Source organism: Dama dama, chromosome 18 (assembly GCF_033118175.1).
Source record: "Dama dama isolate Ldn47 chromosome 18, ASM3311817v1, whole genome shotgun sequence".
In the NCBI taxonomy this organism is placed as follows: domain Eukaryota; kingdom Metazoa; phylum Chordata; class Mammalia; order Artiodactyla; family Cervidae; genus Dama; species Dama dama.
The window spans coordinates 40,772,070-40,786,954 of NC_083698.1; the positions used below are offsets into that span (position 1 = coordinate 40,772,070).

The 14,885-nt window shown below is 39.5% G+C and overlaps 1 protein-coding gene across 3 annotated transcripts in view; it reads left to right on the forward strand.

Moving 5' to 3' along the window:
* Nucleotides 1-14,885, forward strand: part of MAGI2 (membrane associated guanylate kinase, WW and PDZ domain containing 2) — a 1,418,975-nt gene that overhangs the window by 1,169,964 nt on the left and 234,126 nt on the right. For all 3 annotated transcript variants that reach the window (XM_061165155.1, XM_061165157.1, XM_061165156.1), the window contains exon 10: nucleotides 8,137-8,775. In XM_061165155.1, the coding sequence (XP_061021138.1) occupies nucleotides 8,137-8,775 (639 nt within the window). The remainder of the gene's footprint in view (nucleotides 1-8,136; nucleotides 8,776-14,885) is intronic.

Consider the following 14,885-nt stretch of genomic DNA (forward strand, 5'->3'; position numbering starts at 1 on the left):
TTTTTAATGAGCAGTTAAGTAGTGTCAGGTTATTAGATGTGATAACTGACCACTGATCTTTTATATTTAGAAATCTTCTGGTAGCTCCATAAAGATATTGTTGCAGGGTTGTTGAGCACTCGCTTTGCTTGATGACTTGAAAAATTGCTCTGAGTGGAAAATATCCATAAATTTTAGAAGGCAGTCTCACTAAGAACCACAAGTAGTTCTCATTCTATTTCTAAATAGCAAGATCACATTAAAACTCAAAAATAGATAACATTAATCACTATAATTCAAGTAGCTACTCTTTAGACTTGGCAGGGAACTGTGAGAGCTTAGAATATTACCCTTAGTTCTTTTTTTTTCTCTGACTTTCTGGCATAGTTGTGGGAAGAAGAAAGCAACGTGGAGGCTGGGGAGTTTAACTGTGATTACAGTTAGGGAGAGCCTTAGAGAACAGCATTTGTTACTATCCTGCCTTTGCCTTGCCCATTTAGACATTCATAGCCACCTTAATTATGACTGTGGTGGGAATATCTTGGTGGGACTGTCCTGATTTTATAAACAGATATAACCAAGGACAGGTAATAATTCCTGAGATAGCAATTATCCTTTGCATAACAATTTACAGCTTACAAACACTTTCACCTGTATGATCTCATTTCTTATTTCCCGTAGCACACTAAGTTGCTATGATTATTGTTCCTCATTACTTCTGAAGAATCTGAGTCACTGAAGATTTAAGTTGGTTTTGAAAGTCACATAGCTAGTAAGTGATGGAGTGGGGAAGCAGTCCAAAGACTTTGGTTCTCTATTCTGTGTCATGTCTGCTTATACCATGTAGCCTCCCAAACCTACAAAAGATGTTGGTCAAGAATGGAGGTGGGAAGAAAATGGTCAATGTGGTCATCTAAAAACAGATGACTAACCCAATAGGAAAAATGGGGAAAGGAGGGGTACTAAAGAGGAAACCCAAATAGCCAATAAACATATGAAAAGATGCTCACTCCCACAAGCAATCTGGGAAATGCAAATTAAAGCCATGATCACACTCATTAAATTATCGAAAATTAAGAATCTGAGAATGGCAAGCATTGTATCAGATGGGGAGCAATGAAAATTCTGATACACTACTGAGGGGAGTGTAAACCAGCTTGATCTAATTTGTCAGCCATTTCCCGTTGCTAACAAAGTTGAAGATGCACGTGGCCCATGCTCACAATTCTATGCCAGGTAGATACCTGATGAAAACTCTCCCAGCTGTGCACAAAGGCCATGAAAAGAAGTTCATAGCAGAGTTTTCTTTAATAACCAAAAATTCTCAAGAATCCAACTGTCCATTAACATAAGAATGGATAGACATTAATAAATAATGATGTAGCCTGTACCAAGCTCCTCCTTCCAAGGGATTTTCTAGGCAAGAATACTGGAGTGGGTTGCCATTTCCTTCTCCAGGGGATCTTCCCAACCCAGGGATCGAACCCAGGTCTCCTGCATTGCAGACAGATGCTTTACCATCTGAGCCACCAGGAAAGTCCAGTCACCCAATAGAGATTATATTACAAAGAGAATTGAGCTAGAGGTAAATATATCAAAAGAAATATCAAAAATACATTTTGAGGAATATAATATAGTATTAATATGTATACCATTTTTTTTAATAGTTTGCATCTGCTAATGTTTGGAATTTTTTTTCATTTATTTTTATTAGTTGGAGGCTAATTACTTTACAATATTGTATACCATTTTAAAAAGGTTTAAAATATGCAAAAACATACTTGGGTGGATACTCAGTTCAGTTCAGTTCAGTTGCTCAGTCGTGTCCGACTGTGACCCCATGGACTGCGGCACAGCACACCAGGCCTCCCTGTCCATCACCAACTCCCAGAGTTTGCCTAAACTCATGTCCATCGAGTCAGTGATGCCATTCAACCATACATCCTCTATCGTCCCCTTCTCCTCCCACCTTCAGTTTTTTCCAGCATTACGGTATTTTCCAATGAGTCAGTTCTTCACATCAGGTGGCCAAAGTATTGGAGTTTCACTTTCAACATCAGTCCTTCGAATGAACAACCAGGACTGATCTCCTTTAGGATGGACCGGTTGGATCTCCTTGCAGTCCAAGGGACTCTCAAGAATCTTCTCCAACACCACAGTTTAGCAGCATCAATTCTTTGATGCTCAGCTTTCTTTATAATCCAATTCTGACATCCACACATGACTACTGGAAAAACCATAGCTTTGACTAGATGGACCTTTGTTGACAAAGTAATGTCTCTGGCTTTTTAATATGCTGTCTTGGTTGATCATAACTTTCCTTCCAAGGAGTAAGCATCTTTTAATTTCATGGCTAAAGTCACCATCTGCAGTGATTTTGGAACCCCAAAAAAATAAAGTCTGCCACTGTTTCCCCATCTATTTGCCATGAAGGGATGGGACCAGATGCCATCATCTTAGTTTTCTGAATGATGAGCTTTAAGCCAACTTTTTCCACTCTCCTCTTTCACTTTCATCACGAGGCTCTTTAGTTCTTCTTCACTTTCTGCCATAAGGGTGGTGCCATCTGTATATCTGAGGTTATTGATATTTCTCCTGGCAATCTTGATTCCAGCTTGTGCTTCCTCCAGCCCAGCGTTTCTCATGACGTACTCTGCATATAAGTTAAATAAGCAGGGTGACAATATCCAGCCTTGATGTACTCCTTTTCCTATTTGGAACCAGTCTGTTGGCCCAAGTCCAGTTCTAACTGTTGCTTCCTGACCTGCGTATAGATTTTTCAAAGGGCAGGTCAGGTGGTCTGGTATTCCCATCTCTTTCAGAATTTTCCACAGTTTATTGTCATCTACACAGTCAAAGGCTTTGTCATAGTCAATAAAGCAGAAATAGATGTTTTTCTGGAACTCTCTTGCTTTTTTGATGATTCAGCGGATGTTGACAATTTGATCTCTGGTTCCTCTGCCTTTTCTAAAGCCATCTGGAACATCTGGAAGTTCACGGTTCACGTATTGCTGAAGCCTGGCTTGGAGAATTTTGAGCAGTACTTTACTAGCGTGTGAGATGAGTGCAATTGTGTGGTAGTTTGAGCATTCTTTGGCATCACCTTTCTTTGGGATTGGAATGAAAACTGACCTTTTCCAGTCCTGTGGCCAATACTGAGTTTTCCAAATTTGCTGGCATATTGAATGTAGCACTTTCACAGCATCATCTTTTAGGATTTGAAATAGCTCTACTGGAATTCCATTACCTCCACTAGCTTTGTTCATAGTGATGCTTTCTAAGGCCCACTTGACTTCACATTCCAGGATGTCTGGCTCTAGGTGAGTGATCACATCGTTGTGATCATCTGGGTCATGAAGATCTTTTTTGTACAGTTCTTCTATGTATTCTTGCCACCTCTTCTTAATATCATCTGCTTCTGTTAGGTCCATACCGTTTCTGTCCTTTATTGAGCCTATCATTGCACTGGCCATTGAGGAAGGTTTTCTTATCTCTCCTTGCTATTCTTTGGAACTCTGCATTCAAATTGGTGTAACTTTCCTTTTCTCCTTTGTTTTTCACTTCTCTTCTTTCCACAGCTATTTGTAAGGCCTCCTCAGAGAGCCATTTTGGTTTTTTGAATTTCTTTTTCTTGAGGATGGCCTTGATCCCTGTCTCCTGTACAATGTCATGAACCTCTGTCCATAGTTCATCAGGCACTCTAGTGCCTGATCTAGTCCCTTAAATCTTGTCCCTTAAATCTATTTCCCACTTCCATTGTATAATCATAAGGGATTTGATTTAGGTCATACCTGAATGGTCTAGTGGTTTTCCCTACTTTCTTCAATTTAAGCCTGCATTTGGCAATAAGAAGTTCATGCTCTGAGCCACAGTCAGCTCCCAGTCTTGTTTTTGCTGACTGTATAGAGCTTCTCCATTGTTGGCTGCAAAGAATATAATCAGTCTGATTTTGGTGTTGACCATCTGGTGATGTCCATGTGTAGAGTATTCTCTTGTGTTGTTGGAAGAGAGTGTTTGCTATGATCAGTGTATTCTCTTGGCAGAACTCTATTAGCCTTTGCCCTGCTTCATTCTGTACTCTAAGGCCAAATTTGCCTGTTACTCCAGGTGTTTCTTGACTTCCTACTTTTGCATTCCAGTCCCCTATAATAAAAAGGGCATCCTTTTGGGGTATTAGTGTAGAAGGTCTTGTAGGTCTTCATAGAACCGTTCAACTTCAGCTTCTTCAGCATTACCGGTGGGGTTATAGACTTGGATTACCGTGATATTGAATGGTTCGCCTTGGAAACAAACAGAGATTATTCTGTCATTTTTGAGATTCCATCCAATACTGCATTTCGGACTCCTTTGTTGACTATGATGGCTACTCCATTTCTTCTAAGGGATTCTTGCCCACAGTAGTAGATATGATAGTCATCTGAGTTAAATTCACCCATTCCAGTCCATTTTAGTTCGCTGATTTCCTAAAATGTCGACGTTCACTCTTACCATCCCCTGTTTGACCACTTCCAATTTGCCTTGATTCATGGACCTAACATTCCAGGTTCCTATGCAATATTGCTCTTCACAGCATTGGACCTTGCTTCCATCAATAGTCCCATCCACAACTGGGTGTTGTTTTTGCTTTGGCTCCATCTCTTCATTCTTTCTGAAGTTATTTCTCCACTGATCTCCGGTAGCATGTTGGGCACCTACTGAGCTGGGGAGTTCATCTTTCAGTGTCCTATCTTTTTCCCTTATCATACTGTTCATGGGGTTCTCAAGGCAAGAACACTGAAGTGGTTTGCCATCCCTTATCCAGTGGACCATACTTTGTCAGAACTGTCCACCATGTCCTATCTGTTTTGGGTGGCCCTACATGGCATGGCTCATAGCTTCATTGAGTTAGACCAGGCTGTGGTCCATGTGATCAGATTAGCTAGTTGTCTGTGATTGTGGTTTCTGTCTGTCTGCCCTCTGATGCCGTCTCTCAGTGCCTAATGTCCTACTCAGGTTTCTCTGACCTTGGACGTGGTGTATCTCCTCATAGCCCCCTGCTCCTGACCTTGGACGTGGGGTATCTCCTCACAGCCCCCTCTCCTGATCTTGGATGTGGGGTATCTCCTCACAGCCCCCACTCCTGATCTTGGATGTGAGGTATCTCCTCACAGCCCCCGCTCCTGACCTTGGATGTGGGGTATCTCCTCACAGCCCCCACTCCTGATCTTGGATGTGAGGTATCTCCTCACAGCCCCCTCTCCTGATCTTGGATGTGGGGTATCTCCTCACAGCCCCCGCTCCTGACCTTGGACGTGGTGTATCTCCTCACAGCCCCCGCTCCTGACCTTGGACGTGGTGTATCTCCTCACAGCCCTCTGCTCCTGACCTTGGATGTGGGGTATCTCCTCATGGCCCCCTGCTCTAGAGATTAAACATTATGTAGGGATATTTTTTATGGGTACCTACATATAGCATAAAAATATAAAGATGTGTGAATAACAAACCTCAAATGCGGGACAATGGTTATCTTTTAAAAGGGCAGTAAGGAAAGGCAAGTGGAAAAAGAGGCCACCGAGGGGGTCTTCAACTAATATGAGCGATGTTCTCATCATTAAGCTGGATGATAGTGCAGAAGTATTTATATTCTTTCAACTTTCAGTGTGTAAATATATATAACAGCTTTAAAAATAGAAGAGACAGGAGAAGATGAAAAAAATATCTGGTTCAAATACATCTCTGGGACTCTAGGATGGCCCTAACCAGTGTAAAATGATGCCAAAGCATCCTCAATGGCTCCAGTCTGTTGAGAAGTCATAGCAGCAGAGAGTGAATGTCCATCTCAGTTCAGTCCTAAGTCATGGCCCAGTGTCCCAGTCATGACCTCAGTACCTTCTCTGATAGATGTAGCTGAAGAATGAAGTTCCATCTGACCAGTCATATGGTCTGTGACATTTTCCAAAGTCAGACCTAAACTGGATCACTGAAAAAACTATTTTGCTTTGTTTGATTGGTTATCCTTTTCTGTCTCTGTATTTTTTAACACTTTCAAGCAATTCTGTAGTATTTGGTAACTGTTAACTGAGTGTATATAGTTAAGGGCATTTTCCTGACTGTTCTATTCATAGAATTACTTATTTTTAAAATGTGTTTTGGGCTTCCCTGGTGGTTCAAATGGTAAAGAATTCGCCTACAATGAAGGAATCCCAGGTTCGATCCCTGGATTAGGAAGATCCTCTGGAAAAGGAAATGGCAACCCACTCCTGTGTTCTTGCCTGGAGAATCCCCATGGATAGAGGAGCCTGGCAGGATACAGTATATGGGGTCACAAAGAGTCCTATGTGACTGAGCAACTAACACACACACAATGTATTTAGTGGAGAAATCATTTTATATCAGATAGCTGAGAGAAGCCAAAAAGTATTTAACTCTGAAAGTTCACCTTTTTTTTTTTATTTTTGATATTTTCAGTTTTGATGGGCAATGATGTCTCAGAATGAGATTCCTAGCCATTTATACTACCCATTTCAGAATTATCCTGATAAACTGATATCTGTTGAATTAGCCACTTGACATTCTGTGAAAATATGTCTTTTCATATCTCACGTACTCTTCAGCATCATCAGACACAGTCTCAGTGTGCAAGTTCATTTCTCAAATGTTATCTTTTTTGAGGATAAAAATACCAATCCATTGTAGAACAGTGCTCCAAAAATAAAATTATTATTTATACATGATTGAATTGTTTTTAACAATGTTTACATTCAGGACAATTTTAATATCATAAAGTTACATTCTGACCAGTGGTCTTCAGTAACTTCATGATTAAATTCATTGGGGGAGATTCCTTGGCTGTCACATGGTTAAGACTCCACACTTTCACTGCTGAGGGCCTGGGTTCAATCCCTGGTCAGGGAACTAAGATGCCACAAGCGACATGGCACAGCCAAATAAAATATTAAAAATTCATTGGAATGAAAAGACAAATGCCTTTTTTTAAAAGGTCTATAGAAATATCAATTTATCTGAGATCAGAGGTTGAATCTATGGCAGCTTCCTTTTTTAGACCAGACTCTGAAATCCTCTTCATCTTATTTTGAAAGTGAAAGTGAAAGTTGCTTCGTAGTGTCCTACTCTTTGCTACCCCATGATCTATACAGTCCATGGAATTCTCCAGGCCAGAATACTGGAGTGGGTAGCTATTCCCTTCTCCAGGGGATCATCCCAACCCAGGGACTGAACGCAGGCCTCCCGTATTGCGGGTGGATTCTTTACCATCTGAGCCACCAGGAAAGGCCAAGAATACTAGAGTGGGTAGCTGTTCCTTTCTCCAGCAGATCTTCCTAACCCAGGAATCTAACCAAGGTGTCCTGCATTGCAGGCAAATTCTTTACCAGCTGAGCTACCAGGGAAGCCCCATCTTATTTTAGCAACAATAATGTTAATAATGGTCCACACTTATTGACCACTCCCTGTGTGTCAGGCATTGCACCAAGCCCTTTTTCTGCATCATCTCACTTCATCCTCACAACAACTTTACAACAGTGGCTCAAAGCAGGTAAGTCACCTGCCCAGATCTTAGCACAGATCTGCTAAGTAGTAGAGCTGGGATATGGAGCCAGATTCCTGAGCCCAAAATCTATGCCCTAGACATCTATCTGTGTTCACATGGAACCTTTGCAGTTGCAGTTTACTATAGGAGAGTAAAATAAGTGGGGAAAAAAAGACCACTGACTCAGTAAAATGATGCTCAAAAACCCAAATACTGGGCTTTATCATCTGAAACTTGTTTCTACCACTTCTCAGTAACTTGAAAATTCTGTTAACTGAATTGCACTGAAAATGAAGATGAAAAAGAAACAAAGAATGTGTCCTTCTTCAAGGTACACATTCTTCTAAACGTTTCTGTAGATTTATTCCTGTATATGAAGTTGTTTCTGAACTTCAGGAATAACCAAATAGCATTTTTTTTCAGCATTTGCTCACTATATTTGTTGTCAGACCTATTGTAACCTTGACTCACTTACAGGGAATTTAGATACTATTCTAATTGATTTTCTCACTGCTTACTAAGAAACAGAGCACCTCTTTCACTAGTCTCACAAATAATTCCATTTCTCTATGTCAATGTTAATTGAACTTACCTCATGTTGTCAATCTCTTTCTTTTTTTCCCTTGCAGGTGATGTCATTGTCTATATTAACGAAGTTTGTGTCCTTGGACACACTCATGCAGATGTAGTCAAACTTTTCCAGTCTGTTCCTATTGGTCAGAGTGTCAACTTGGTATTGTGTCGTGGCTACCCTTTGCCCTTTGATCCTGAAGATCCTGCTAACAGCATGGTGCCACCCCTTGCAATAATGGAGAGGCCACCTCCAGTGATGGTCAATGGAAGACATAACTATGAAACATATTTGGAATACATTTCTCGGACCTCACAGTCAGTTCCGGATATAACAGATCGGCCACCTCATACTTTGCACTCAATGCCAGCTGATGGTCAGCTAGATGGCACGTATCCACCACCTGTCCATGACGACAATGTATCTATGGCTTCATCTGGGGCCACCCAAGCTGAACTTATGACCTTAACCATTGTGAAAGGTGCCCAGGGCTTTGGCTTCACCATTGCAGACAGTCCTACAGGACAGCGGGTGAAACAAATACTTGACATTCAGGGATGCCCTGGCCTGTGTGAAGGCGACCTCATTATTGAGATCAACCAGCAGAATGTACAGAACCTGAGCCATACGGAAGTAGTGGATATACTTAAGGACTGTCCCATTGGAAGCGAGACTTCTTTGATTATTCATCGAGGAGGTAAGATAAACACTGGCTTAGCAATCAGTATACAGGTGAAATTATAGAACCTTTATAATAATATTGAAAAAATGGAAGTTTCTTTGGGGTTGAATGAAATTGTACATTTTAACTTTTTATTGAATGTAGTTGATTTATAATGTATTGATTTCTGCTGTAAAGCAGTGATTCAGTTTTATATGTGTATTCCTTTTCATGTTCCTTTCCATTATGCTTTATCACAGGATATTGAATATAGTTCCATGTGCTATACAGTAGGACCTCGTTATTTATCCTTTCTGTATATAATAGTTTGTCTGCTAATCCCAAATCCCCAGCCATTTTCTTCCCCACCCCTTGCCTTTGGCAACCACAAGCCTGTGAAATCATACTGTAAAAGTTGAAGGTAAGAGTAATAGAGAAAAATATGAGTCCAGGAAGCTATGCTTTTGAATTTTGAGAACATTTCTCCTATTTTATATTAAACACAATAAAAATAGTGCTTTCAGTCTTACAAACATCTACTGCTATGGAGAATTCCCTAGCAGTCCACTGGTTAAAACTCCAAGCTTTCACTAAGGGTACAGGTTCAGTCCTTGGTCAAGGAACTGAGGTCCCGCAAGCTGTAAAGTGGGGCCTGTGTGTGCGTGTGTGTGTGTGTGTATGTGTGTGTGTGTATTGCTGTGAACTGTGAATTGAATCCCCGAGTGTGAATAGGTTATATTCCAAAACTTCATTAACGTATCAGTTGTGGAGCTTCAGACTAGTTTCCATTGACTAAAGTAAGAAACTTGATTTTTCTCAAGGAAACAAGGCTCTGAATTGTCCATAGGCATGCATGCTAACAGGTAGAAGCTGGTTGAACTCCTTCCAAGCTCAAATACAGTGTTGATAATCCCCATAAGGACCAATGGGAACGGTGTCCAAATAGAAAAATCTTTTCAGAGTGGTGAATAGGGTTGCTCAGGACACTCCTCCGGTACTTACAGGAGCACTTCATCAATACTTACCTTAGCACCTTCTGTGACCTGGGAAGAAAGTTATGGAACAGGGTTGGGGCTGAAGTTCTGAGCTGGGTGTCCCACGTGAAGTGTGGAACTGGAAGCAGCGAGGACTGTGCTAGGAGCTCTGAGCCCTGGAGGTGTCTTCCCTTGCCCCTGCTCTGTGGGGAGGGAGTGGGGCTAAGCGGAGGGCACCTCCTTCATGTCTCTGCTCCTCTGCTCTTGATTATCAGTGAAACTAGGAAGAAAAAGGAGGGGAGGGTCAGAGACAGAGAGGGTACTTGAAAACAGTATAAATAAAGGGGTTTCAGCAAGTCCTGGTTTTCTATTTACCAATTTGGGGACTTAAGACACGCAGTCCATGAGTCTGAGATGCCTCATCTGTTACATTCTGATGATAACACTACCTATGCTTATGGTACTGTTCTTAATGAAATGGCCCACAATAGGTGCTCATTAAATGTCTGTTGTCTCTAGATTACCACCAGAGCTACAGCAGGAGTGGGTCAGGAGGGGCAGTACTGGGAGGAACTCTTGCGTGAAGAGCACACATGTGGCAAACATATGTGACTGTCTATTCAAAGCATTAAAAGCAGCAGGAAGGCCTGACAGTCTGAAATGCAAATGAAAGCAGTCAAAGCTTAAAGAAGCACCTTTTATGGTGTTTTCTGCCCTTTCTGCAGGTGTTTCCCGGTATTTACATTATTGATTTTTGTGTAAAAATGAATATGAAATACTAGGCATAGTATTTCACAAATAGATATAGAGTACAAACTACTATGTTCCTATCTTAAAAACAGAAATTAATATGATAGCAAAAGTCTTAAATATGACCTTAAAGCATTATTACAAAATAGCACTTGAAACGTGATAATTCAATATTGACAGTATATTTTGATTTTCCACTGCTTAAGATTAAAACAAATACCCTTAATTAAAAAGCCACAATTTAAAAAAAAATAAAAAGCCATAATTTTACAATGTGCAATCAAAATTAAATCTTTGAGACAGATTCTTGATATCAAATTGTATAGCTGAAAATCACTGCAATATCCTCTGTATGAGTCATAGAAATAAGTCTGGACACATTTTTGTGTGTAATACCTTTTTAAAAGGCATGATATAGTAGAAATAAGTATTCTGATATCATTTTTTCATAGAGATATATATATATATATATATGCCCATATATATAATAAATGTTTGGGCTTCCCAGCTGGCGCTAGTGGTAAAGAAACTGCCTGCCAATGCAGGAAACATAAGCAAAGCGGGTTCATCCCTTGGGTTGGGAAGACCCCCTGGAGGAGGGCAAGGCAACCAACTAAGTATTCTTGCCTGGAGAATCCCCATGGTCAGAGGAGCCTGGCGGACTACAGTCTGTGGGGTCACAAAGAGTTGGACACAACTTAAGCTTAGCATGCATGCATAATATATACTCATATTAGTGCTGTTTATACCTTTACTGAAAACGTATCTGTGTGCCAGCTGTCAGCAGACCACCCTATTCTTGTTCATTCTTTTCCTCTACTCTCCAGCATCTCCATTTAATCCGCACGTATTCAAAGTTTACTTTGTGTTTTTCTTTTTTTTTAATTGAGACATAGTTGACTTGCATTACTGTCTTAGCTTCAGATGTACAGTGTGTGTGTGGCGGGGGGTGTGTGGGGAGTGTGCAGTCAGCTGTGTCCGACTCTTTGCAACCCTTTGGACTGTAGCCCACCAGGCTCCTCTGTCCGTGGGATTCTCCAGGCAAGAATACTGGAGCAGGTTGCCATGCCCTCCTCCAGAGGATCTGCCCAGCCTGGGGAGATTGAACCTGTGTCTTGTGTGTCTCCTGTATTGCAGGTGGATTCTTTACTCACTGAGCAGTACAGTATAGTGATTGAGTATTTTTGCAGATGAATATAGAAATCAAGTGTTCAAAGTTTTGTTTACATTTTGTTTGTGTTTGGGATGAGGAATTTGTTTTTATTTTGTGGCTAGTGTAGAATTGCAGAATGTAGTACCCTGTGATGTATAAAGTACTTCTGGTCAAAAAACCTCTCATGTTTTCCTCAGATTCCTACTGTTTGAACTCAGCTGTCTGGAATTAATAGGAACTAACATGTTTTATGATGAAAATCACTTTGTCTTACCATAGGCTACTCATAAGTGCTTATAGCCTCACTCAGATAAGCATAAATTTTCAAGAGCAAATTCATGCACCTAGGTCTTTATATCAGGATCATCAACTGTTTTAAATTATTTACTAGGATTTTTTATTTATAAAGTGGTTATGTGGTTTACTTTCTCAAACAAATAGTGTCAGAAGGTATATAATGAAAAGTAATTTTTTTTCCAGGATTTTAGTCCTCTTCCTAGAGGTAACCATATCGTTTATATATACACACTTCCAAAAATTTTGTGGTCTTAACTAACATGTATGTTAATATATGTAGTGTGTTTAACATAAATGGAATGATATTTATTATACATACACATGTCTGGCTCTGAATAGCTTGATTATTAAGGTGTATTTTATTTTTTAATGAACATCATTGTGGTATTATTTACATACCATAGAATTCACCAATTATGTGTGTGCTCAGTGGCTCAGTCAACCCTGAGTTGTGAGTTGTCTGAGTGCTGTTGAGACCAACTCTGAGTGATCTCAGTCCAGCTCTGAGACCCCATGAATTGGAGTCCTCCAGGTTCCTCTGTCCATGTAATTGCCCAGCCAACAATGCCAGAGTGGGTTGCCATTTCCTACTCCAGGGGATTTTCCCAGTCCAGGAATTGAGCCCATGTCTGTTGCATCTCGTGCTTTGGCAAGTGGATTCTTTGCCACTGCACCACTAGGAAGCCTCAGTTATTAATGTAAGTACATATTTCAGTAGGTTTTGCTATAGTGATTTAGCTGTGCAGCAGTCACCATAATTCTTAGAACATCCATCATCCCAGTTCCCTCAGCCCCTAGATAATCACTAATATGCTTTCTGGATAGTTTTGCTTTTCTAGAAATTTTTGTATGTGGAATCTTACAGACTGTAGTTTTTATTTAACATAACACTGTTGCGATCTACCCATGTAGGGAAAAGAATATGAATAGTTTGTTTCTTCTTATTCCTGAGTAGTACATTTTATGGGTATACATTTTTAAAAAATCTGTTCACCAGTAGATGGACATTTGAGTTATTTTCAAGTTTGGCATTTATAAATAACACTGTTGTGAACACTTACATATAAGTATTTGTGAGTGCATATATTTTCTCTTTTATTGAGTAAATACCTAGGGGTCTGTTGGGTTATATGATAAGTATATATTTAAAGTATTCAGAAATAGCCAGAATGTTTTCCCAAATGGCTATACCATTTTACATTCCCACTACCAATGTGTAAGGTTTACATTCTGCCCATTGTTGCTCATGTTTGGTGTAGTTAGTCATTTTGATTATAGCCTTCTTTAGGTATAATGATGTGTTTTCTGATTTTAATTTATATTCCTCTAATTTTTTCATATGTTTACCATGGTATGTTTTCATATGTTTATTAACATTAATTATCTTCTTTGGTGACATGCCTATTCAACATTTTGCTCATTTGTATATTTCTTGAGCTGTCTTTGTATTAAGTTGTAAAAAAAAAGTTGTAAAAAAAGTTTTACACTCTGATTACATGTCTTTTCAAAGATGAATGATTTGCAGATATTTTCTCCTAGTCTGTGGCTTGTTTTTTCATTTTCTTAATGCTTCCTTTTGAAGCACAAAAGTTTTTTTGATGAAATCCAATTTATCGTTATTTTCTTCTATGAATCTTTCTTTTGTGTTAGATCTAAGAAATCTTTGTGTAATCCAAGATCACAAAGTTTTCCCTGCTTTCTTCTAGAACTTTTGTAGTTTTAGCTCTTACATTTAAACCTGTAAACCATTTCAAGATAATTTTTGAGCATAGAATAAGGTAATATCTAAGTGCATTTTGCTATCTATAGATTTCCAATTGTTCTAGCACTATTTGTTTAAATTAAAAAAAAAAAAAAAACTGTCCTTTCCCTTTGGATTTCCTTGGCACTTTTGTCAAAAATGAATTGACATAAATGTGATTTATTTCTAGGCTCTATTCTATTTCATTGATCTATATGTCTATCCCCATGGGCATACCACACTGTCTAGACTAGCTTTATATATAGTCTTAAAATCAAGCAGTATGAGTCCTCCAACTTCTGCCCCCTTTTTCAAAATTATTTTGGTTATTCTAGACCCTTTGCATTTCCATATAAATTTTAAGTTCAACTTTTTAAATTTTTTTTTTTTTTAATAAAAGACCTGCTGAGATCCTGATGTTGCGTTGAATCTGTAGAACAATTTTTGAAGAATTGCCAGTGAATCTCTTCATTCATAAATGTGGTATATCTCTTCATTTATTTGAATCTCCTTGAATTTCTCTTACAATGGTTTGTAGTCCTTAATGTATGTATCTGTACTTCTTTTGTTAAACTTATTCCTACCTGTTTTATTCTTCTTGAAATTAATGTGAATGAAATTATTTTCTCAGTGTCATTTTCAGATTGTTTATTGTTAATGTATAGAAACATATATTTTGTTTTGATCTTGGACACTGTAACCCTATTACACTCACTTTAGTTCTGGGCTTTTTCTTTTTGTAAATTCCATCAAATTTTCTACATAGTTATTATGTCACCTAGTGAGTGAAATGAGTGAAGTCGCTCAGTCGTGTCCGACTGTTTGCGACCCCATGGACTGTAGCCTACCAGGCTCCTCAGTCCATGGGATTTTCCAGGCAAGAGTACTGGAGTGGGTTGCCATTTCCTTCCCCAAGGGATCTCCCCAACCCAGGGACAGAACCCGGGTCTCCCACACTGCAGGCAGACACTTTACCGTCTGAGCCACCAGGAAAGCCCCAAATCTTTATTTTCTTCTTTACAATTTTATGTCTTCAAGTTTTTTCTCTGTGACTTGCTACACTAGCTAGAACTTCCAGTATGATGTTGAATAGAAATAACTATGAGAGGACATCCTTACCTCAGTAAAAAGAAAAAGAGTGGGGGGACTTCCTAGGTAGCTCAAATGATAAAGAATCTGCCTGCAATGCAGGAGACCCAAGTTCAATTCCTGGGTTTGGAAGATCCTCTAG